The following is a 23,527-nucleotide window of genomic DNA, read 5'->3' as shown; positions in this document are numbered from 1 at the left end:
CTGCCTCTTACATGGTGACTGGAGACCTGTGTGCTGTAGTACCTAAGCAAGTCACTGCTTGGTACCACTCTCATGAAGTCACTTGTTCCGTGACCTTCTTGTGGCCTTTGTCTGGTGCAGACGTTCACAGAATAACTTTCTTGCCTCAGACTGTGCTATGAACCAGATGCTTCAGGATCAAAAGGGCTTACTGCATAGAGAAAGTGCTCTCTCCTTTGCTGAAGTGTAGCTGAGGTGGTTGAACTTATGTCTGAATTCTATGATTAATTTTAAGTTCCCTTTTAATGGAAATGCTAAGTTTAGAGTAATCTTTTTCAACTTAAAATCCCCTTTCTTTCCCTAGCTTAGAAAGGGGGTTTTGTAAATGAAGGGTTTTGTAAATAAAAAAAAAGCAATTTTCTTGAGTTTTTTGGCAAATAAATCTCTTGGGAGATGTATCTGTAGTCACATAGTTCTAAATGCAAATGTTAACCACTCTTTCTAGACTTGACTAACTGTCCCCCACTGGTGTGCTGTTCACAAACAGTGCAGCATTCTAACTCACGGTTGGCACTTTTTTTCCTCTTAAGATTGATCTGGGGTTTGCAAGACCGTCTGTGCAAACTGTTTCTGATAATCTTGATCTCGGAGATGACTGGCAGCTGAGAAGCCTGGATAGGAGATGTATACTGAGCTTAAATGGTGAGCATATTTACACATCTTTAAGAAGAAAGTGTTACTGAAGTTGGTCTAGAAAGCACATGACACAACTCCAGTTTCTGTACAAGATGTATAAACTTATCTCCTGTATACTTGAGATCTGAGGAGGTGGCGAGTGGGCTTAAATTTAGATGTTTCAAGGAGCTGTGTGTTTAGATAGACCTGTATTTCATGTTTCTTGGATCAGGGTGTGTGTATTGTTCCAGCTTGCCACAGAGACTGCTTCAGGTGAATAGGGAGAGCACTTGATAGGGAAGACTGTGTGGTAGTTCATAAAAAATAATAAAGATATTTAAAATACCCAAAGCCTAACTTGCTCGCTGTTAAACAGTGACTGGTTTAATTGTTCCTGGCTGTCGAAAGAAACCTGGCTGTCAGAATCCTCTAGAAAGGCCTTATTAAAAATGGTTGGCGATAGTCTATAAACTGTGACAAAGCTGTTGAGGGCACCAGTTACCTGTAGGGATACGGAATGTTATGTGTAATCTATAAACATACTACAAAGCGAGTAATCCAAATTTGTTTTCATAGATTTGAATGATAAACTGTAAGCTATTGATCCAGCGTAGCATAAACCAGACCTGTACCTGTTACTAGGAACTTCTGTCCTTCAACTTTTCTCTTAGAGTTACCGATGAAATGCTACATCTAGTGCCAAGTGAGGAGAACTTCTGGCTCACGGTCCATGCAATTAAACTGTGGGCAAAACGTGAGTAAGGTGATTGTTCATAATCTTTAAGCTTTTCAGAGGCACCTCATGCTGAAGAAATAAGACCATTAGAAGTACTTCAGCCATGGAGAGCCATTTAAATGACAGTTTTCAAACAAAACCTGTTTTTTAGTTTAGATTCAAGGTCTGTCCATGGGGTAGAGTGGGTGTGTTTTTTAATGGGAGTAGAGTGAGGAGAGGAGGGGAGTGCCTGCAAGACAAGGTGCTTTATTGCTTATCAGGAACCTGACTACAGATGGTAAAAAAGCCAAGCTAAGTATAAAAGCTTGATCCATAAAGAATAAGAAAGTATTGTTTGTGCATGTGACTAGACCAGGTACTAGAAGAATGGCAGAAATTTTGTCTTAAGGGAGGTTGGAGTGAAGCAGTAGCTGTAGCAGTGTAGGCAAATTTCAGAGTAGCAGTATTTTGGGAAGTGGTGTGGTAATGATCCTTTGTCTCATCACTGTTAAGGACCAACAGTTTTGGCCTCATCGCACTGCAATAACAACTGACTTTGAGGCTGAAGTGTACTGAGTATTCTATAGATTGTGAAGTTGGTGCTGCAAATTTGAAGGAATATCCTTGGGTATTGAAAGACTGCAGGCTAACTGCAGTGTATCCGCTCTAGGACATGGCATTTACTCCAACCTGATGGGATTTCTTGGTGGGGTTTCCTGGGCAATGCTGGTAGCAAGAACATGTCCACTCTGTCCAAATGCTTTGGCTTCTGCTCTTGTGAACAAGGTCGTCTTTTTTTTTTTTTTTTTTTCCAAAATGGTAAGAGCTATTGTTTATTTTAATTTGCAGAAAGAAGTAGTAACATTTCTAGAGGTAGTTCTTCATATAAGATTATGTTGACAACATTCAGTCCTACCCTGAATTACATGGCAGAGTTTTAGATGGACAGTTACTGGCTTTTCTTGTGTAGGGAATGGCCAAATCCTGCACTGCTGACACAACCCAAAGACAGCTATCTTAATACACCAGTGTAGGACCCTAAGGTGTGTAAACATTGAATTCAGAAGCCTTTAAACTTTCTTCTAACCTAAACTGCTGCTAAGCACAATTGTTTTAACATCCGAGATGAACCCCTCAGATCAGTACCGTGTAATGGGGATCCTCGCCCCAGGCTCTCCACAGCAGAACTCTGCACACAAGGGATCTGCATCAACGCCAGCGGTAACGGGAGAGGAGTTCAAACATGGTGAAGTCCTTCCCGTGCTTGTTAACTGGTTAAAAAGTGTAATTCTTGCTATATGAAACCACATTATCTGAGTTGGTACCTAAGCACAATTCACAAGTGAAACGATCCTGCCAGCATAGCGCTTTTTGCCATCAAAATACTTGATCAGCAACAGTTCAGTGTTTCAAACAAGAGGACATCAGAGCAATTAAAAAGTGAAGAGGGAACACGTATCTTGAAAGGCAATGCCTGCAGAGGCAGTTAATTTGGAGGAAGAAGAGACTGGAAGAGATCTCCAGGCCCATCAAAAGGTGACTGAGCTCCATAGTGAGCAGTCAGGGGTTGGCGGTTGCTTCCTCCTTTCTTTATTTCCCTTGGAAGGCTCTTACAGAACCCAAATCTTCTGAGCATTAAACAGTTTTCTTCCAGTTTGCAGCTTAAAGTTACTCAGGGTCAGGCAGTACGCATTTTTTCAGGTGCCCACACCTTCAGTCTTAGTAACTGTTCTCCCTGTTATTTCCCTGTTCTGCATTTACAGCAGTCACCTCACTCTTCTCCCACTTGCTTTCCTAGCCCAAGCAAATCCCGCACTCCTGACGCCAGCACGCATGTCCATCTCCCATGTCCCAGCGATCCCCGCAGCTCTCCTCGCCAGTTCTTCCAGGGACAGTTCATCTTTCGGTACGTGAAGGACCAGCAGGGCCACCACGTCAGACGAGCTGTGCTCTCGTCAGTGGCATTAACTCTCCTCTGCAGTCCCTGAAAACACTGTGCCTGACACACGGCAGTGCAGCGCTGTCTTATGCCCCATCACGCTGCTGGCTCCCAGATACTCTCTTGTGCTTCCCTTGAGCTCCCTGTAGGTCTTCTTCCCCCTCCTCAGTTTTGGACAACCAAAGTACATTCAACTGATGACTCTCAAATTCTTCCCACTCTTCTAAATAACTTCGTGGGGGTCTCATCCTTCTGCCCTTCAGATCAGTAGCTTATCATAATAGGAGAAGGATAGCACTGTTTTTCCCCAGTAAGCAAATACTTCAACTGTTTGTTTAAATATAAAAATAAAGAGGAAGGAAAAAATAACGGCCAAGTGGAAAGTGAAAGTTTAATTTGGTGCTGAAACAGCTTGAATACTTCTGCTGCAGCTGTAGCAGGGGGCTGGCACTTAAATGTCTGATCAGGATAAAAGCAAAAATCCTTCCACTAAGGTTTCAAATTACAAAATAACTTCATTTAAGGGAAGACAAAATGTCTATATGTAAATATTGCCGTACGTTCCTAGTGCCTTCTCAGCACAATGCTTTTCTTACGGCACCAAGAGCTTACTGGTGTGAAAAGTTAAGAATTTAAGTGTTATTTTGAAGCAATTTACAGTTAAATCAGCAGTAGTGAGGAAACAGCCAAGAATTTGGCTTGCAGAATGGGAGATGATTCGTGACTTTCCCCACAGCTTTTGCTGTGAATGACGTTTACAGCTCTCTCACTGTGTGGCAGTGCCAGGCTTTGTCAGGGTCGGTCTGGTCAGGACCTCAGCAGGCTCCTTGTCCATCACTGCGATTCTTCAGTCAGCAAAGGCAGAAAGAAGGCTGGGCATCACTGCCGCCATTGGCCGAGCGAAGCCCCGCCCCCATCCGGCTCCTAGCAACCTGGGCAGCAGCACTGCCGCCATTGGCCGAGCGAAGCCCCGCCCCTGCCTGGTTTCCTAGCAACCTGGGCAGCAGCACTGCTGCTATTGGCCGAGCGAAGGCCCGCCCCTTCCCAGTATCCTAGCAACCAGGGCAGCACTGCCGCCATTGGCCAAGCGAAGCCCCGCCCCCATTGTGTCCTAGTAATGCCTGGGATGCAACCAGCAGTGCCAGGGCAGCGGCGATCATTTGAGGAGGAGGAGGCGAGTAGTGAGGAGGAAGAGGAGGCGAGTAGTGAAGAGGTAGCGAGTAGTGAGGAGGAGGAGGAGGCAGTCAGTGAGGAGGAGGCGATCAGGGAGGAGGAGGAGACAGCGAGCAGCACCAGGACACGGCGACCAGTGCCACCAGCAGCTGCCAGGTGTGGCCAGAGCCAGAGCCAGACCCGACAGGCTCCTCGGCAGAGCTGTCCCTCGCTGCGCCCGGAGCACCGGCTCTTCGACCTGAGCTGCCCGCCGCCACGGTGAGTGGGGCCGGGGGGGGCTCCGGGGGGCCCGGGGATGGGCTTGGGGGGCTCTGGGCGGGGTGCTCAGGGGGGCTCCGGAGGGCCCAGGGCCGGTCTAGGTGGGCTCTGGGGGCCGGGAGGAGCTCAAGGGGGGCCTCCGGAGGGTCCAGGGCCAGTCTGGGCAGGCTCCGGGGAGAGTGGGGAGGTCCGGGGGCCGATCTGGTCGCTGTCACTCGCACGCGGTCCCAGGGGGTGGTGGCAGAGGGGACACAGGGGCTGCGGTGCAGTCGGGGTCACCCCTTGTGCGTGAACTGGGTGAACTGGGCGGCCGCACTCATTTCACAGCCCCCAGCCTTTCGATTCTGTAAGAATAACGACGCAGAATTGAGCACCGCAAACAGCTGGAAGCCCTGAAGGTGTTTCCCGGCGCTCGTCGCGGGCAGAGCGGTGGTTCTGGGTGCGGGGTTTGGCCGGGGGGAGCCGTCGGGCGCAGGTCGGCACCTTGAACCCGGCTCCTCTGCGCATCCCGGGCCCCTGCGCCGCAGTGACGGCGTGTGCTGGGAGCGGGGCTGCTGGCCTCAGGCCTTCCCCTTGTTGTCTGGCTTCAGAGCTGCAGGTTGTGAGTTTCAGAGCAGCCAAACAGTGAGGGTAGACAAAGGTTCAACAGTCAGGTGAGACAAAGAGTAAAGGAAGTAGTGTGAAGCTTTTGAAACAAAACCCAGGTGAATGTGAGCGGTGCGTCCATGGGGCAAGGTGAGCGGTGGTCTCACTGAGGTCAGATGGCCAGGGCTGAAGGGGTCCTACAGATTTTTCAGCAAAGATACGAGGTGATTTGGAGAGACTGTGGCCTCTCCCTCCCGTGGTTATCACCTGAGTAAAACAGTACGTGTGCTTAAGGGTTTGGTGGGGTTGGAAGAGACCAATTAATTATTGTTGGGCTCCAAAGCCCCATCAAAATGTTGCCTGCTGACTCGGGTCAGTTTTGTTCAGTAGTTGTGTCCCGGTATGGTTTCTGACAAGCACAGCAGTAGTAGCTGAGGTTAATAACTGTGGAAGCCAGAGCAGTTCCTCGAGGTGAAGTCCCTGAGGCGCAGCGCGGGGCAGCGGGTGGCCCAGCCGCGGGCAGCGGCTCCGCCTCGGAGCAGGAGGGTCAATGTACACGTGTCAGAGCCCTGGCTCCTCACACAGCACCAGCCTCCTTTTGCGGAGACGGGGGATTGTTTTCCTGGCTTTTCATCTTCTGAATAGATGGCCCTCGGAGAGAGAGGAACCCACTGGCCGTATTCGCTTGGTGTAAGCTTTGGAGGCACCGAACAAAATAAACGTTTTTGCTGAATAGTGTCATAAAGGCAGCAGTTACCTTCTGGATGCCTGTACTGGGACGTAGATGGCAAAATCCCATTCTCTGGGATGGACTTGCAGCATCTTTTGAGTCCTGGGCCCACATGGGCCTGTTAGGCCATTCCCAGCTGGGACTCACAAAGTCCTTACCATCAGAACATAATGAACATATCAGAACGTAATGTTTTGGTGTTTAGGTTTTATAATCTGTTTTCACTGCTTTTGGTTGGGTACAAGTGCTTTGTTCTAAGTTCTCATCACCTTTATTTCTTCCTCTACAACTCGAACCAAGCCAGTGAGTGGAACATCAGCCATGCCGTGCGTGCATTACAAGTTCTTCTCCCTGCTGCACTATGACACGGTCACCTTCAGCGGCCTCCACATCTCCCTCGGTGACCTGAAGCGCCAGATCATGAGCCGCCAGAAGCTGAAGGTGACCAACTGCGAGCTGCAGATATCCAATGCCCAGACCGGAGAAGGTGCGTGGGGCGGCGGGCACGGGGCCTCGGGCACTGCCCGGCTGGTGGCGGCCGCAGCCTGCGGGGGCCACACTCTGCTCTCTGTGGCTTGTCCCCACACGGTGTGAGTCAGCCTGGGGCCCGTCCCGCCGGCGTGCGGGGAACCAGGAGGGCAAGTGGCGCCAGCGATTCAGTGGGGTGGGAAGGGACAGTGCAATTCGGCCACCGTCGGTAGCTGTGGCTTGTGCGGGGACCTCACAGAGCCGTTCCGATCTGTTGTTAGACATGGATCTGGGCGTAGAAGACTACGTGGTCGATGTGCAATGTCTAGTGCTTGCAAAAGCCCAGTAGCCACTTACTGGCCATCACTGGCAGTAAAACAAGTTTTGTGCTAGAAGGGAGTAGGAATCAACAATGGTGTTGGCTCCAGCTTTGTTGAACATTTCTGTTGGAGCTCTGCTTGGACAAGCGTGAAAAGAAGCCCTGTTGAGCGTGATGTCACTGCTCAATCTGCAGATGTGGAGTCGTGGCGAGGCAGAGTGACACTGGTAGTTGCCAAGGCCCCGCAGCTACATGGGATGTTGCTGCCTGCGGGGAACAGGCTCCTGCTGGCAGATGCCAGTTTTGTCTGAGAGCTGTTAGACTAAGCTGGCAGCTGTTAAATTCAAAGCAAGCAAAGAGAAATTTCCGGGGACCAAAAAAGTTAACTTTTAAGTCTACATTGTTTAACTTCACCAGATTTCATCATTGACACAGATTTCATCACCAAAATGAACTCAATTAATTGACGTGAAGGAAAAATAAATGTATGAAAGCCAACAGGTCCCTTCACAGAACTACTTCAGCAGTGCACTCCGCTGTTTGTAAACCCTCTTCCACAAATTCTCTGCCTCAGTGACCCAGCTGGTGGGATACTTCAAGTCCCACATACAAATATGTGCCCTGATAAGTGTCCTGTGCAAATAAAGCCTTTACTTCACCAGGTTATTGTCACTCTTCAGTTTTCTGTTGATCCATTGAAATGTGTACTGATTGACTTTTAAGGGGAATTCATTTTTCTATCAGTCTGGTATTAGATGGCTGGAGGTCTCCTCCCTGTGCACTTCACAAGTACATTGAAAACAAACATCCCTCTCTCTGTCTATATATATCTGCATGCAAGGACAGTCTATTCAGAAGGCAGATGTCAATGCTTCTCTTCTAATGGTCAATGAATTGTCATAAAATACAAAAAGAGGACCCATTCCTCTTTTTGCATCATACACCTGTTGTGCATGTTCCAGCTGACCTCTGCAGGCTTGCAGAATTGGCAAATAAGTGCACTGGATGCTGTCCTCATATACACAGCCTCCCTCGAGGAGAGGTGCTGCCACCTGCAATCCTCTGCAGACCTACCAGAACCCTCAGCTGGGCACAGGCGTAGCAAACTCCTGCCTTTTTGTGGAGCCACTGTTACTTATCCTGTGCCTCTGAAATCTCAGTCAGTGGTTTGTGATCTGGACCAGAAAGAACACTCTGTATGACTCCGTTCAGCAGGTGGAAACAGCTGCTTTGGGCTTCCAGAGCTGCAGCTGGCATCATCTCTCCGTTGCTTGTCAGCCTCAGTGCTGTTTGAGCTCCTCCGACATCAAAAAGTCCCATCTCAGGCCTTTCCTGACAGGTGGCTGTGTAATGGTGAGATTCCCCATTTGAGCAGAGCTCTAGGCGTTGGTTTCAGGGTATGACTTCTGTAAAAGCTTTGGGTTTTGTCATTAGTAGTACTTTCACAGCAACTTTGGCTTTCGGGCCATTGTTCTGATTCAACCTGCAAAGGTAAGGGCTTTTAATAGTTAAAACTGTAAGCAGATTACAGGGCATGGCTGCTGATGGTGCTTTAAAACATTTACTCATATCCAGCTTGCGTAAGTACAATACATAAACACTTCTCATGGAGATGTCTTTACATGTGAGACTCACTCATGGAGATATCTTTACATTTGAGGCTCACTCAGTCAACGTGTCTCAGGTAGCTCCTCCTCTTCACAGACGAACACGGTGTGAGCCAAGGCAAAGCATGGAGACCTTCAGGCACACTCTGGTTTCAAAAGGCTTTTCAGAAGACTTGTCTTCGTAATTAATTTCATTTGAGTCTCTCTGCTCTGCAAAAAGTGAATTGAAAGAATTCACGTCCCTTTGGCTTTTTCAAACTAGATGATTAGCTTAAGAGAGGAGACACCACTTTAGTTGGAGCCAGTTCTGCCCTACGTGTGAAAGCAAGCTCAAAAACCCCTCAGGTTTCTGTGATCCAAATTCTAGCCCTGCCGGTTCCGTTTGCATTCGCATGTACAGCCCTGAGCAGCTGACAGTGTGGCTGTCGATGGATGAAGCCCCGAGAAGCAGAGAGCTGGCGGCTCTCTTCTGTGTTCTGTCAGTCCCCAGCACTCGCAGCCCAGGGGAATCGTTTTTAGTGAACAGCTCGGAAAGCAGCGGCGCAGAGTTTGCATGCTTTAGCCGAGCGCCTGCTTTGTTGCAGGGCAAACTGGTCAGACTTTAGACTCTGGTTTATGCAGGTGAGACTTTGCTGTGGTTTGTTCCTCTCCAAAGATCTCTCGGGTTTGTAGCCTAACAGAAGCAAAAGCAACTTGAGCTAGGTCAGGAAAGAACCTCAGGCATGTGCAGACTCTCCTTTAGTGACCTCTGAGACCATTTTGCTGCTGGCATCCAAACTGTTTGAAAAGAATGGAAAAGGTTTTGCTGCTGGTGTTTGATTCTCAAACCTGAAGACTTCTTGAAAGGTTCTGTTAGTGTGTTGAGACGACAGGAGTGCCATGTCACATACAAAATTTTGCTTTTATGTCTGCAAAGGGGTTCTCTCAAGTGCTATGTAATTACATATTAATATACATTCTTACGAACTGACTAATGTTTTCTTCTGTATTGGTGTTGTTTTCAGAATACACAGATGATAACACCCTGATTCCTAAGAACTCCTCCGTGATTGTTAGAAGAGTCCCTGTTAGAGGAGTCAAAACTACCAGCAAAACACGATTTATGTAAGTACCCATAAAGCACTGTAGTCTGTGAGGGGTTGCAGTGTGTTAACTTTTTGTATGGAGATTAGTTTACAGAGGCATTCGGAGTGTATCTTTCTTCTTTTTATTGCTTTTACAATAAAGAGAGATACGCATGTTCCCCTCTCAGAAGAGTCTGTCAGTGTTTGACTGTGTCTTGCATGTGGGGGAGGCGGGGTGGGATATGGCAGGTATTCTTATGCCTCAGATCTGGCTTTCTGGCATACTGGCTACAGAGGAGAGACCAAGGGTCGTTGTTTGAATGGTTGATTATTTAAGAGCACAAAGCTGTAGCACAGACTTCATCGTTTTGATGCTTACACAGCAGAGACAAAATATCTGAGGACTTCCTCTGGCACTGTTGTGTTCTAGAGCTGTAAGTCTGACAGTAATTGCTGACAAACTAGAAATGGGATTTTTTTTTTTTTAGTTGCACTGAATGTGCCAAGAGAGAACAGTTTATGTATACAAATACATTTCCACATTCACTAGACTATCAGATCATAATGTTTTGATGTTCAGGTTTTATAATCTGTTTTCACTGCTTTTGGTTGGGTACAAGTGCTTTGTTCTAAGCTCTCATCACCTTTATTTCTTCCTCTAGAACTCGAACTGAGCCAGTGAGTGGAACACCAAAAGCGGTATGTAAAAACACAACCTCACACTTTTTTTCTACACATTGCACTTAATTCTAAACAACGTAGCCTCGTATTAATCTCCCAAACATTAACTTAATCTGTTCTGCAGCAAGACATAGTATATGTTGTAGAGACCATGTATTTGATTCACAGCACAGTGAAAACTGAGTAATGCCATCATTTGCACAGTTCTAATGTGAATATTGGTATTTGTGCCTAGTGATGCATTGTGTTTCGTATTGAATATGCTGGAATATTTCCTGAATGACTTTGTGTTGTACGGATAACGTAGGATTGTTTTTAGATCAGGTAGGTTCAAGGTTTGCACAATTCAATGGTGCTGTGTTCTACATCTGTCTGTCTAGAGCTAGTATGTTTGTATAGGCTGTCGTGTGCTCTTTGTTTCTTGCAATTAAAACTGTTTGGAGTGTATTTTTTGCCATTTTCACATTGTATCACTTAGCTTTTGTTTTTAAATACTTTCTCTGCCTAACAGTTTGGGAAGATGTTATCAAAACACACTGAGAAACCATTGTTGTTGCTCTTGGTACTGTTTCTTACTTTTGACTTGGCGGTTCAAACAAATCCCAAAATCAACGTATCCCATACATTTTGAGGACAGTTCTGTGCAGCTAAGATTCCTTTTCGTGTCCTGAAATACTTGGGTATTTGTTCCTAAAGCTGTATAACTGAAGTGCTATTGTTTGGCCTCCTCTGAGTACTTAAAGTCTCTAACAGATTGCTGTGAGTTTAAATGTTGTTGCTACCTGAAGTGGCATTCCTAAGTTCTGCATTTGATCTTTCCGTTTTATCCGATGAAACGGTTTAGTTTCATAGTTTGTCTGCAAATGCAAATATCTAAAACCCAGCGCACCGAGTTTAGCTGCTTCTCATGAACCACGTAGGCCCTCTGAAGCTGTCATAGGTGTGGACTTTGTTTTGAACCAATACACTTACATTAGGTTGGACATGTCTCTTTCCGTGACACTCGGAGGATGTAGTGCAGACTTTCAGGCTACAGTAGAGGTTAACTTTTGCTATGTTTTGATTCTACAACTTGAATGTGTGTTTCATTTTTTGTGAACAGATTGAGGACTCTTCTGCACCCACTCCTCTGGCCCAGCTCATTAAGGTATGTGTATATTCTTGTCAAAGACTTAAAAAAACCCACCACCAACAACAACAAAACCCACTTGCTTCATATTTTCAAATCTTGTACGGTGAGGTATAACTGGATAACTGTTGTAATGTGAGCAAAACTTAATTTTTAATAATTTACAGTATTGGTTTTAACTTTAAAATGTGTGTATATTTCCATAGTATCCTGTAAAGAGTAGTTCCCAGTTTGGGAGGATAGAAGGGGAGCCCCTCAACGTAATGTTGCACTATTGCTCATCTTCAAGACATAAAGAAGCAGCACTTCGGGAGTTGTTTACTGTTTCTCAGACCTTGTGTTAATTTTGTGTTGGAGACTGACACAATTTTCACAGAAGAATTTAACTGGCTGCAAGTTATGGACATTTCAGGGGGGGTTTGCAACAGCCAAAATAGAAGCGTTTGTGTAACACGGACAATTGCGTGGCTACGGTTGAGTTTCTAGTCACTGCAGTTATAGAGCCACTCTCTGAATGCTGCACAGTTTCATAACTTGTAGTCTATGGAGAGTGGACAACACACCCTAATTTGTTTGAACGCAGACTGTAAATTGTGTAAATGTGCCTAATTGTTTGCAGGAATATCCCAATGTGTTAGTGCAGTGTATTAGCAGAGGTGGCCTTCTGAAGCTGCTGTAATGCCATGGTTTGCTATGGAACTGCTTGCATTTTTTGCTCAACAATGTGTAACTTTGTCTGGGAAAGCACTAGTGGTTGCACTTTGTGAAAAGGCGTAGTGTGAGCCTGTCAAATTACTGGTCTTAGAGAATAGAGAAGGCAGGGCCATGCAGAGGGGCTAGTTCTTTCTTCTGAAAATAAAGGCTGGAGTTCAAGAAATCTCTTCCCACTCTCTTCTTCCCTCTCTCACTGCAGAATTAAATTGTGTACATTTGGGGAAAAATAGCCCAACAGTTACTTTGGAAGGTAGTCACCAGAAGAAAGTGGTCTCCATTAGCGCTGTCCCTGAACATGTCCTTGGTTCTGTAAACTCATGTGAAGTTTGACTCTAAAATGTGAAAAACTGTCCAAGTGCTGTACACATTTAAGCTTTTGAGAAAATGTACGTATTTCAGAAAAATGCAGGAACGTAATGTAAAGCAGCTCCAAACTGATATAGTCCAACCTCCTCGGTGCAGACGGGCTTGGCATGGAGGCAATGTGTTGAAAAGTTTTCTGCTTTATTATTACCTTGTAGGAAATTCCGTATTTGAATTATGGTCTGTGCCTAGTAATGGTTTGTGGGGGTTGGATGTGTCTTGTAAACAGTCTGGGTTTAAACAAATTGATCAAGTATCTGTAAAGTTTTCTGTAAATGGTAACGGAAGGGGTTTCATAGATGTTGATCTGGATTATGTTACTGTTGTGTCTATAAAACAGCCAAACTGTTGAAACTAGTGGGTTGCTTTTGCGAATGAATGCATATAAAACCAAAACCATGAGTGGTTGGTCTGAATGATGGGTGCTTGGAGGTCCGTATCCTTTACATCCCTCCCTTCGACCCTGCTGGTATCCGGACTAGTGTGTAATGAGAACATTTGAACAAATGCTACTTACAAAAAATCAGCTGGCTTCGATAATTTGAAGGTCTAGTTCTGCATAAGGTTTCTACTACAATTTGTGTGTTAGAAGGGCACAGCAAACAGGAAAAAACCTGCAGGTTGTGCTGACCGTAGTTAAATCACTTAACGTGAAGAAGCGAGTAGGCAGGGGACATGCAGTTTGGGCTGCCTACAGCACACCATGGTCCAATTTCTGCTGGAAAGAATCTTTTGTCTTGCTGAGGAATTATAAAAAGCTTGATTCCTCTGAATGCTTCTGTGTCTAAAGCTGAATTTCAGTGAGCAAAAGCAACTTCCCTGACTCCTAAGTTGTATGTCCTTTTAATGCTGCAAAATGTAAATACTGATACTTGCATGCATCTCTCTCAATTAAATGTACAGCGGAGATTTTCTCCTTCAAATACTCTGGAGGTCAAGAATCCTTTTAAAAATACTGGATAATGTAATTTTTTCTACGCAGAGCTTCAGTCTGCTTGGAAGACATTTGGATTGGTTACACAAGTCCTTATGTAAGGTACAAACACAGCCTCAGGTTTTGAGTGCCCAAGAATGCTCCTTCCAAGCAGGTTAACAGGCACAGAGACACCATGTGATGGCGTAAGGGCTCCCCAGAACATCTCTGGGACAACCCTGGCTCATAGAAGCAGCTGCTTTCGTGCAACCTCAGCTACTGCTGGGCTGCTTTTTGCAGGGTTGGGTGAGTCTTTGGCTGGGGGAGCTTAAATGTGTTTCTAATGTGCGTGTCCAATAATTACCTGTTAAACAGACCGGCAATCTGGCTGAAGCCAACGCTTCTGAGGAAGATAAAATACGAGCTATGATGATCCAGTCTTGCCGTCAGTACGATCCAATCAAGTAAGTGTTGGCAAAGTCCTACCTGTTCTTTGAAGACTGTGGAAACATTGTAGAGATGGTTGTTGGAACAAGAGAGACGCATACATACCATTTTCTTTTTTTCCCAAAAACCTTTCAGTTACGTGAAGAAACCCTTGGGTCCACCTCCACCATCCTATATTTGCTTTCGCTGCGGAAGACCCGGCCACTATAGAAAGAACTGCCCAACAAATGGGGTAAGATTGTGGGGGGCTTCTGGTGTCACTTGGTTTTTAATGGTTTTACCTTGGCAGTTACGCAGCAGTTACATAAATACCCCTATTAGGAATTGTTTCTCTTGGGCTGAAATACAGAGGTTCTATGGCAGTGGTGCAAAGCCCTTCAAAATTCCAGGGAAAGCTGGAATTTTCAATGGGAAATTTTCTTTCTTCGAGGTCATAGTCATTATATATGTCCATAGATCTTTCTCTACGAACTTTAATGTATATTTTTATATATTTCAATGTTACTGGAAATTTTTCTTGTCTTAACTCTTTTTAATGACAGTTTGCAGTTTTCAGTATCTTGTAGAAAAAGATGACGTTTCTCTTGACCCCATCTATTGAATATTTGCGTGTTATAATTACACAAGTCTCTGGTTGAGTATTCAGGCCATTTAACGTTACTCACTGAACGTACGTGCATCAGCTCTGAATTCAACCTTCACCTGTAGGTGGTGAATATCAGTTTCCCCAGTGGCCGATCCAGAGCCCTGCATTAAGCTCTCCCTCTGAACTGCGCTTTGGAGGAGGAGGGGGTTTGTGCCTCTCCTCTGAGGGGATGGGGAGCTGAGGGATATTTCACCCTTAAGGACCCTGAAGTTGAGCCAAAGAATGTCGACTGAGTTCAGAACACTGCTCGAGCCTTTGGAGCATCCTGGCTATATTCATTTAGGAAAAAGAGTATTTCAGTCGAGCAACCCTTAGGCTAGGTAAAAGGAGAGGATTAAAGGCTTTTACTGCTCAAAATAGTGGTTGAAATGTCATTTTAAGTGTGGGTCTTAAGATGAGCTATGTCTGCATTGCTTTTCTTAACAGGACAGTAATTTTCAGTCTGTTCCCAGACTTAAAAAGAGCACAGGAATTCCCAGGAGTTTCATGGTGGAGGTGGAAGATCCCAATACAAAGGGTGCAATGCTGACAAAGACTGGAAGATATGCAATACCAATTATTAATGCGTGAGTATGGAATTAGTTGGTCTGACCAAAAAGTGAAGGAGAGAAGCCACGTGTCAGTGTCTGAGTGGCAATGCCACCAAGCTGGCCAGCATCTGTAATTACGGGGGAAGAAGCACTGTCATTGTATCTTAACCTTAAAACCTGTGATGATGTCTAATATTAAAATAGGACAGTGCTGCTGTTCACGCCCCTGAACGTTGGTTAAGCTTGTGGTATGCTAAGAATCCGTATTTCTGCAAAACATTTCAGTCGTGTTTACAGTGGAGTCATTCTTTTTGCAAGCTGCTTTTGCTTCTGTTTTATCTTGCTAAGGCTTCTTGCAGAATTTAACAAATAGCTGTTGGACTGAGATTCCCTCTGCCTCTGACATTTATCAGATCCCATGTGTGAAGCAGGGGGATGTTTTCCTGTTGCTGTAAACTAAGAAAATCCTGCTGTGTGCTGACAAGAGTGGCTGTTTTAAAATGCACTCGGTAGCAGCTCTGTTCTTCCGTCATGGATCTCCTTTTGCAGAAGCTCTAACATAGACTTCTTCTTGCATTTATAAAACATAATTACACAGAGACTGACTTTATTCTGAGCCTGCAATTTACATTTACCGTCTGGCAAAGGAGAGGTGGGATTTGTTTCACCTGCTTTCTAGCTGTCAGAAAATGATTTCTCTAGTCTGAGCTAATTTCTTAGTTGATCCAATGAATGGAAGAGTTCTGCAGAAGGAAAATTGTTCCCCCCTCCCTTTTCTTGTGCTCTGGCTATAGAAAAGTAGTTTAAACTAAATGCCTGTATTTTGAAGACTAATGTGGAGTGAGAATGCCACCTACTGTCTTCATTGGATAAAATCCAAAGCTTGGGAAAGTTCTCCTTTATCCATCTTTAACTTTTTTTCTTTTTCCTTCCCCATCCCCCCTCCAGGGAAGCTTATGCCAGAGGAAAGAAGGAAAAGCCTCCCTTTTTACCAAAGGAGCCATCCTCTTCCTCCTTTTCTTCATACGACCCTATTCCAGAGGAGCTCTTATGTTGCATTTGTAAAGGAATCATGGACGATGCAGTTATTATTCCCTGCTGTCGAAACAGTTACTGTGACGACTGTAAGTTTTACTCCCATATTTGTTAATTCAAAACATCACACCTGATCTTCTGAAAGCAGAAAGATCATAAAATTCCTTTGTTACCAGCTCTGTTTAGTACTTCAGTATACCCTGAATAGGAAAGGACTCTTCTTGTAGAAATGAAAAAACAAAGGCAGAAGGCTTTTTTCCCTCTTTATGCATCTAGTTAAATCCTCTTTCCATGCGGAAGGATGAGTACAAGAAGAGTGCGTAATGCTGCAGCTGATTACAGTGTTAGTTATCAAATGCATTGAGTTTGTGCACAGTCCTTTCTCTCATACAAAACTATAGAGCCAACGCTGGTGACTTACTGTGGTCTGCAGCAAATGGCTCGTTGGGCATTTAATCCACATTCTTCTCCACGGGAGAGTTGGTTAAAACCATCAGAACTTGAACCTACTAATGGTTTTTGGAGATGTGTCTTATTCATGAACCTTGAGGTTGGTGACTTCTCACTGTGCTGGACAGTGGAGAACAGACTAGTCAGAACATCAAGACACGGCCTGCTCTACGTCTTCAAATGTTACAGTAGTGAAATATCAAAACTGGGCAGCTATTTCCTGCATACTAGAAATTTTTTACACTGCTGAGCATTTATAGCTTCATGCTCTCAATTCAGGACCATATTCACCCATTAACCATCTAAGGGCTTTTATAACTAATTAGAACCCCAACAATTTCCTTAGTTTAGCTAAAACCTATTTTGATGATTCTGATTATACCCAGGTATTAGAACAGCATTACTGGAACGTGAGGAACACACATGCCCAACATGTCATCAAGCAGGTGTTTCTCCCGATACTTTAGTTGCCAACAAGTGCCTACGCCAGGTAATGCAGTGACTTTTAGATAAACTGTTTGTAAGAAAAGTCTAGTCAGTCAGTCAGCTGAAAGGGAAGAAAATATTAATTTACATCTGCTTATCAAGGCTGAATGGAATAAGGCTAAATTTACTTTGTAAATACATGACCTGTTGTTACAGAAGCTGACAACTCTTGAGAGACAAGCTGACAAATTCAGGTCACACTTGTGTTTAACAGGATTGCCTCAGTTTAAATTCAGTGTTAACACCGGAGTGCTTTACACACAGATAGTCTGAGTTACCAGTCGTTAACACCAGTGTTTAATGGGATGCGTTCATGCATCACAGAAGGGTTTGGCTTGGAAGGGACTTTAAAGCCCATCCAGTGCCACCCCCTGCCAGGGGTAGGGACACCTTCCACTAGCCCAGGTTGCCCAAAGCCCCGTCCAACCTGGCCTTGAACCCTTCCAGGGAGGGGGCAGCCACAGCTTCTCTGGGCAACCTGTGCCAGGGCCTCACCACCCTCACAGGGAAGAATTTCTTCCTTACATCTAATCTGAATATATCCGTATGTTGGTTTATTTTAGGATGGAGAGTATATACGGGAATACACAAGTAATTTTACTCTGTGGAGGCTTTTGTTCATCGAGCTACTGAAGGTTCATGTTACCTCTTTGTAAATGTTTTCCTGCCTCTAGGCTGTGAACAACTTCAAAAATGGAACTGGGTATGCACAGATGATCCATAAGCAGAGGCAACAGCAGCAGCAGCAGCAGCCACCAGCCCCTCCACCAGCACTCGTGGCTCTGACCACTCCTGCCGCGCTGGTGGCTGCCACGGAACGTCCTCAATCTTCCCCCCTGCCAATGCACGGTTTGTGGGAAGAGAAGGTAGGTTTTCTTCCACCATATGCAGTGATTCTCATATTTTAGTAGAGCTTATTTTCCAACTGTTTGCACTGATTCACCAGGGCTATCAGGTTCCTGGACTGAGACAGCCAGCATTGCCGAGTCTTCTGGGGTACCAAGGACGATCGATACCCACAACTGGTAAGTAACCGTAACTTACAAATTTCTCTTAAAAAATTATCTTCAGGTAAACTGAAAGGGATTTTTTTTTCTCTCCCCATGCCAAAAGGTCATCCAATGAGAGCTGGCAAAATTCGCTCGGCCAGTGGCAGACCAGACTGGGAAGTGTAAGTATGCTACAGAAATTCAATATATTGCTGCTTGTAACCTGTTAAACGAGGCCGTAACACATAACGGACACAACAGCTGATTTATAAGGGAATAAGTATGCACAGATCGTTGTGGAGAATACATGTGGTAACTAATTTTTAAATGGCTTAATTTGAATTGGCCTTCACAAAGGGGATCTGTGCTCTCAGGAAGATTATTTAAAATAAAACTGCAGTACATGATTGAAAAGAGGACTCTGAAGAATGAAGTCTTTCTGAGGAAATCATAATTACATATATAAATGAAACATAATTAAAGGATCAGATGGAAAGGCACCCTCTTGATTATTGGCTGAATAGGGCTGAAGAAGTTGATTTCCCAATAGAAATCAGCGTCCAATATTCTTTTTTTAACACCTTAGTTAATACTGATTGAGCAAACTATTGGAAAAGGCAAGGCTGTTACTTTACTATTTAGTCATCTCAAGCAGCCAAGCTGCTTTCTCTCGGTTGGAGAGAGAGGAGTCTCTTTTGGTTTATTGCAGCGTCGTTAGTCCTTCCTTTTGGTATCTCTGTGTTATAGATCGATTGTAAGGGTGCATTGTGTGTATAAAATCTTAAAGATAAGTCAAAACAAAAACCAGGGTCCATCCCACAGATTGTCTAAAACCTCAAGTTCAGTAAGCAAAAACTAACAATTCAGGGCCAAGAACGGGCCAAAGACGTCACCATGAGGCAACAACCTAGGAAGCGTGTGCGGAAGATGTTAAAAGAAGTTTGAGAGAAGATGAGTTAATGTCTGTGCAGTACTTTGAAGATCAGAACTGTGAAGTATTAAGCGTGTCAAGGTGTGGCAGAAGAGCGCTTGGCACGTGTCTCTTTTAGCACGGGCAGCCTCAGCCACAGTTGCCCAACTGACTATAAGAAGGGGAGACTGAGGGATTTGTTGGGGGTGAGGATGTGGAAGGCAAGTATGAGGACCAAGAAATGAGCGTAGTCTCAAATGAACAAAAAGCAGGAGAAAAATGCTTAAGTTGAGAACAAGAAGTGCTCGCCACCACGCTCCTCCTCCATTCACTTTCCTCTTTAAAATCAGGGCAGAGTGTAACAAGCAGTGACTGGTATTTTGGGGTTTCTTTAGAAGCTCAAATCGAGGACGCCCGCACAGTGAACGTACCCAGAGGACTCAGGCCCCAGCACTACCAGCATCAACATGCTCTCTGTGCCTGTGCCTCCACCTCCCTTGTATCCTCCACCACCCCCCCGCACTTCCTCTTCCCCCGGGGGTACCACCACAACCATTTCTTCCTCAGTTTCCACCTGGGCAGCCTCCATCTGCTGGGTGCACTCTCCCTCCTCCAGGATATCCCCCAGCTCCTGCAGACACGTCACCAGCAGCAGTTCCAATGGCTCATTCAAATGCCATCCCAATGACACAAGCACCTCCTTTGGAGAATCATAGAAACACTGAGGTTGGGAAAAAACCTTTAAGATCATCGAGTCCAACCGTTAACCCAACACTGCCAAGTCCACCACTAAACCATGTCCCTCAGCGCCACATCTACCCGTGGATGGTGACTCAACCACCTCCTTGGGCAGCCTGTTCCAATGCTGACAACCCTTTCAGTGGAGAGATGTTCCCCAATAGCTGATCTAAACCTCCCCTGGTGCAACTGGAGGCCGCTGCTTCTCCTCCTATTGCTTGTTACTTGGGAAAAGAGACCAACACCCACCTTGCTACAACGTCCTTTCAGGGAGCTGTAGGGGGTGATGAGGTCTCCCCGCAGCCTCCTTCTCTGCAGGCTAAACACCCCCAGTTCCCTCAGCCGCTCCTCACAGGACTTGTTCTCTAGACCCTTCACCACCTTCGTTGCTCTTCTCTGGACACGCTCCAGCCCCTCAGTGTCTGTCTTGTAGTGAGGGGCCCAAAACTGAACACGGTATTTGAGGAGCGGCCTCACCAGAGCTGAGGACAGGGGGACCGTCGCTCCCCTGGTCCTGCTGCAATTTCTGACACAGCAGGGTGCCTTTGGCCTCCCTTGTCTAGGGAGGAGTTTGACAGAGCACAACGAGACTTAAAGAAGAGTGGGGGTTTGGCCCAATGAAGTTGGGCTGTTTTTCATGTTTGTGTTTCGATGGCCTGTCGGACGGCAGTTACACTCGAGTGCATCTGACATCAGCAAAAATGACAGAGTGTTTTCTCCAATAGACTTTCTGGGTGCAGGCGGTAAACATGCAAAACTAAAACAAGACAAATGTCATCCTAAAACTTTCCCTAAGACTTGTAGGAATTCTAAACTGGTTTTGCTTAAATAGCATGTCCACCTTTGCATCTGCAAGCAGTATGCATTTTCTCACACTGGCCATGTTTTGTTTCTTGGTGTCTTTTTGTGATAAAGGTCAAGCTGTAATTGTAATAAAGGTCAAACTTATTTTAACAGGGAAAAGAAGAAGTCCAGACTCGATGAGTTTACAGATGGTTCAGGAACAGATGGAATCTAAAATACTCCAAAGGAGCAGAGCGCAGGGGTTCCTTTTCCAGGTAACTGCTTTACATGTCCTTAATGGAGGAGCAGGCTGGCTAGAGGAATCAGGAGGATGTCCACTGCCCTCTCCAGGTGGATGGGATGATTCCAGGGATTAGCAGGGAGAGGAGTTCTGTATGTAGGGCATTAGCTCAGCTATGGCAGAGATTATAGTTGACTGAGAGTTACAATTTGGCAGCAGTTGCTGAGGAGCAGGTGTCTCTTTCACTGAAGCTTCTCTGCAGTGACACCCTTCACCTCCTGACAGCTGTGAGGAGGCCAGAACCTGAAGAGGTCTAGTGCCTGGATTTTCTGTGTCTCCCTGTGCTGAGTGTAAGCGTTACCTCAAAGCACTTGGGAGGAGATATGGGAGAGAAATTGTCTTCACCTCCTCTTTTGTTTATCTCCTGTGGGTACACGGGGAGACATTAACCTGGACTGCAAACTGGTGGCTTTCCTAGGAATTTCACTGGAGCAGATGGAGCAGAGGAGCCAGGAGTCATGCGGCCTCATTCCGGAAGGCGTGCGCCTTGCTGTCTGCCAGCACTGGTGGATTTGGGCCTCTGCCGAAACCCTGCTCGTGCTCCTTGATCTCTACTGGCTGCGCAGGCGGAGGAGCGCTGACTGTGACAGCGGCAGCCAGCGGGGAAGCTCCAGCGATGCTGAGGAGGAGGGAGAGGAGGATGACTGGGAGGGCAAAGCAGACCCCAATGACACCTTGGGTCAAGCCAACCCTCGAGTGGGGAACCCCGCTGCATCTGCCAAGCCCTTCCCAAGAAGTCCTTTCTGACAGGGCTGCGTCCAGCCTAGGGATGGGGTGGCGCCTATGAACACCTGAGCACCCCCAAGAACAACATCACCAACCGCCTGCTGCTGGTGCCCCTGAGACCACCCCTCGGGCATGTGTTCCACCAGAGCTGGGCACCGTGGGGGATCCGCCAGCGAGGCACTCCTGCATCCCCGGGGAGCACCTGCCAGACAACGTGCTGTGCTTCCTCCTCTGCCCCGTGACGAGCCGAACAGAAGCCAGGTCCCCGCTTCCCACGCAGCCTCTGCATCTTCGTATAGCCTCTGCATCTCAAAATCCAATAAATGGGCTTGTTTTAAGAAATCCTGTGTCCGTGAGAATAGGGTATTCTCTGCCTGGCTTTCCTGAGCGCTTTGCAGCCTCTCCAGCCCAACAGCAAACCTGGGGCTCTGCGTGTGCTTGGCCCTGAACAAGCATTCTTGCCACATCCAGCAGAACAATCCAAACACTTGTCCTTTGCAGGCACACAGAAGGTGGTGGAAGGGAATTCTCTTGCTGGCTTTCCCGAGTGCCTTGCAGCCTGTCCAGCCCAACAGCAAATCTGGGTCTGTGCGCTTGCTTTGGCCCTGAACTGGTGTTACTGGCAGGGCTTTGGATTTTACAATCGTGGCTTAATATTCCAGTGATTATATTTAAAGAAGTCAATTATATAATTCAACTCAAATAAGTGTGTGTTTTATTAAGAAACCCTATTTTTAAAATGTATTTCAGTTTTATAAAAACCCTGAATTACACATTTCTTATAGAAATACATCACTGGAAATCAGCTAGACAATAACCAATGTTTCTGGAATGTCAGTACACTCAAACTGATGGTAGTCTGTAAAGAAAATTCTTGAGGATCGTCTTGTGTTTGTTCTTCTGGGATACTACCCTTCTGGATCATTCTAGAGGCATTCCAAGAGATACCTGCACTGGGCCAAGGCAATGTAAGGAATAATCTGATTGCCTAATTACTCAATATGGTTGAATATCATGTGTTCACAAAATTCCCTTGTTTCTCACTGCCTCCCAGCTTCAGCTTCAGTGACAGAGAAATAAAACCCACCTCTGCTCTGAGGGTTGAATTTCTACTTCATAACTGTTGTAGTATACAAATGATTTTGATTTATATTAAGAATTAAGTTTGGGACCGAGTTTATGCACCTCTGACACATTGGCAGCTACCCAGCAAATACCTCGAGATGTGTTCACTCTTTTAGATGTCAGAGTAGACACTGAGGAGGAAACACATTTCTCAGATGTTTCTCTTTGACAAGGGGCAAGTGTTGGAAACACTTAAAGTTAAATCTTGATGCCCGGAACACAGTAGAGTTTTGGTTTTGAGTTCAGTGGAAAGAGAATGTGCCCCTGAAAGCAGTTAGTGGAGCGGCCAGGACAAGCAAATTTGTTTTGCTAACACAGTTCAGCAATGTTAGAAAACACTTTTCAAAAAGATTTAAAACTTCCTCTGGACAGGACCAATGAAGCTTCCTTCAGAGCCCATCAGCACCATTTGTTTACAATCAGCCAGAGGGACTGCTGTCTAGTGACAGGAGACACTGTCCAATCCTCGTGGAAATCAGCAGCACCTGCTGTGTGAGTGGGTAAGCAAAACCAACAAGGTGTCGTGAGAGCTCTTTTGCAGCAGCAGGTGTTTTATGTGAATCAAATCAGAGTAGGAATAGCTTTCCTTGATGAGTCTTCAGTGTCTGTCCTCATCTGTAACTCCACGGGGCTGAGTAAAGTCCTTTACCTCAGCAATACTGCTGCCTGTAAATTCAAGTAATAAGACTCTGGGAATATCTCTGTGTGACCGTTGGAAAGAAATTAATTGTTTAATATTAAGCACTTGTTTCCAAACTGCCCGAAACTATGCCGAGGATAAGCAAAGCATGTAACTGTCCTTCACCACTGTTGATTAAAGCTTAGATTATTTCAGCTGGTCAAAACAATTTGTCTTGCCATTGATATTCCCGTGGCAGAGAGCAGAGCTCGTGTGCAGAAAGCAATTCCAGCATCATCCAGAAGGTTCCGTGTTCAGCACTTGGTACTCTGTGCTGGGCTCCCCGCAAACCATCAGGAAAGAAAGGGAAATTCAGCACTCTTCCTTCTCCTTTACCAGACTGCAATATTTTATTAAATTACATTGTGTG

General features: G+C 45.6%; 1 protein-coding gene across 1 annotated transcript; it reads left to right on the top strand.

Annotated features, from left to right (window-relative positions):
• Positions 1-6,375: 6,375 nt before the first annotated feature.
• LOC141949123 (E3 ubiquitin-protein ligase RBBP6-like) lies at positions 6,376-10,259 on the top strand. The gene is made up of 3 exons (XM_074882355.1): positions 6,376-6,541; positions 9,453-9,552; positions 10,175-10,259. The coding sequence occupies exons 1-3, from the start codon at positions 6,376-6,378 to the stop codon at positions 10,257-10,259; spliced, it is 351 nt and encodes a 116-aa protein (XP_074738456.1).
• The last annotated feature ends 13,268 nt before the right edge of the window (positions 10,260-23,527 follow it).

Source organism: Strix uralensis, chromosome 13, assembly GCF_047716275.1.
Source record: "Strix uralensis isolate ZFMK-TIS-50842 chromosome 13, bStrUra1, whole genome shotgun sequence".
Taxonomy (NCBI): domain Eukaryota; kingdom Metazoa; phylum Chordata; class Aves; order Strigiformes; family Strigidae; genus Strix; species Strix uralensis.
Note: the sequence above shows the minus strand (reverse complement) of the source record. Positions and strands in the feature narration are given on the sequence as shown.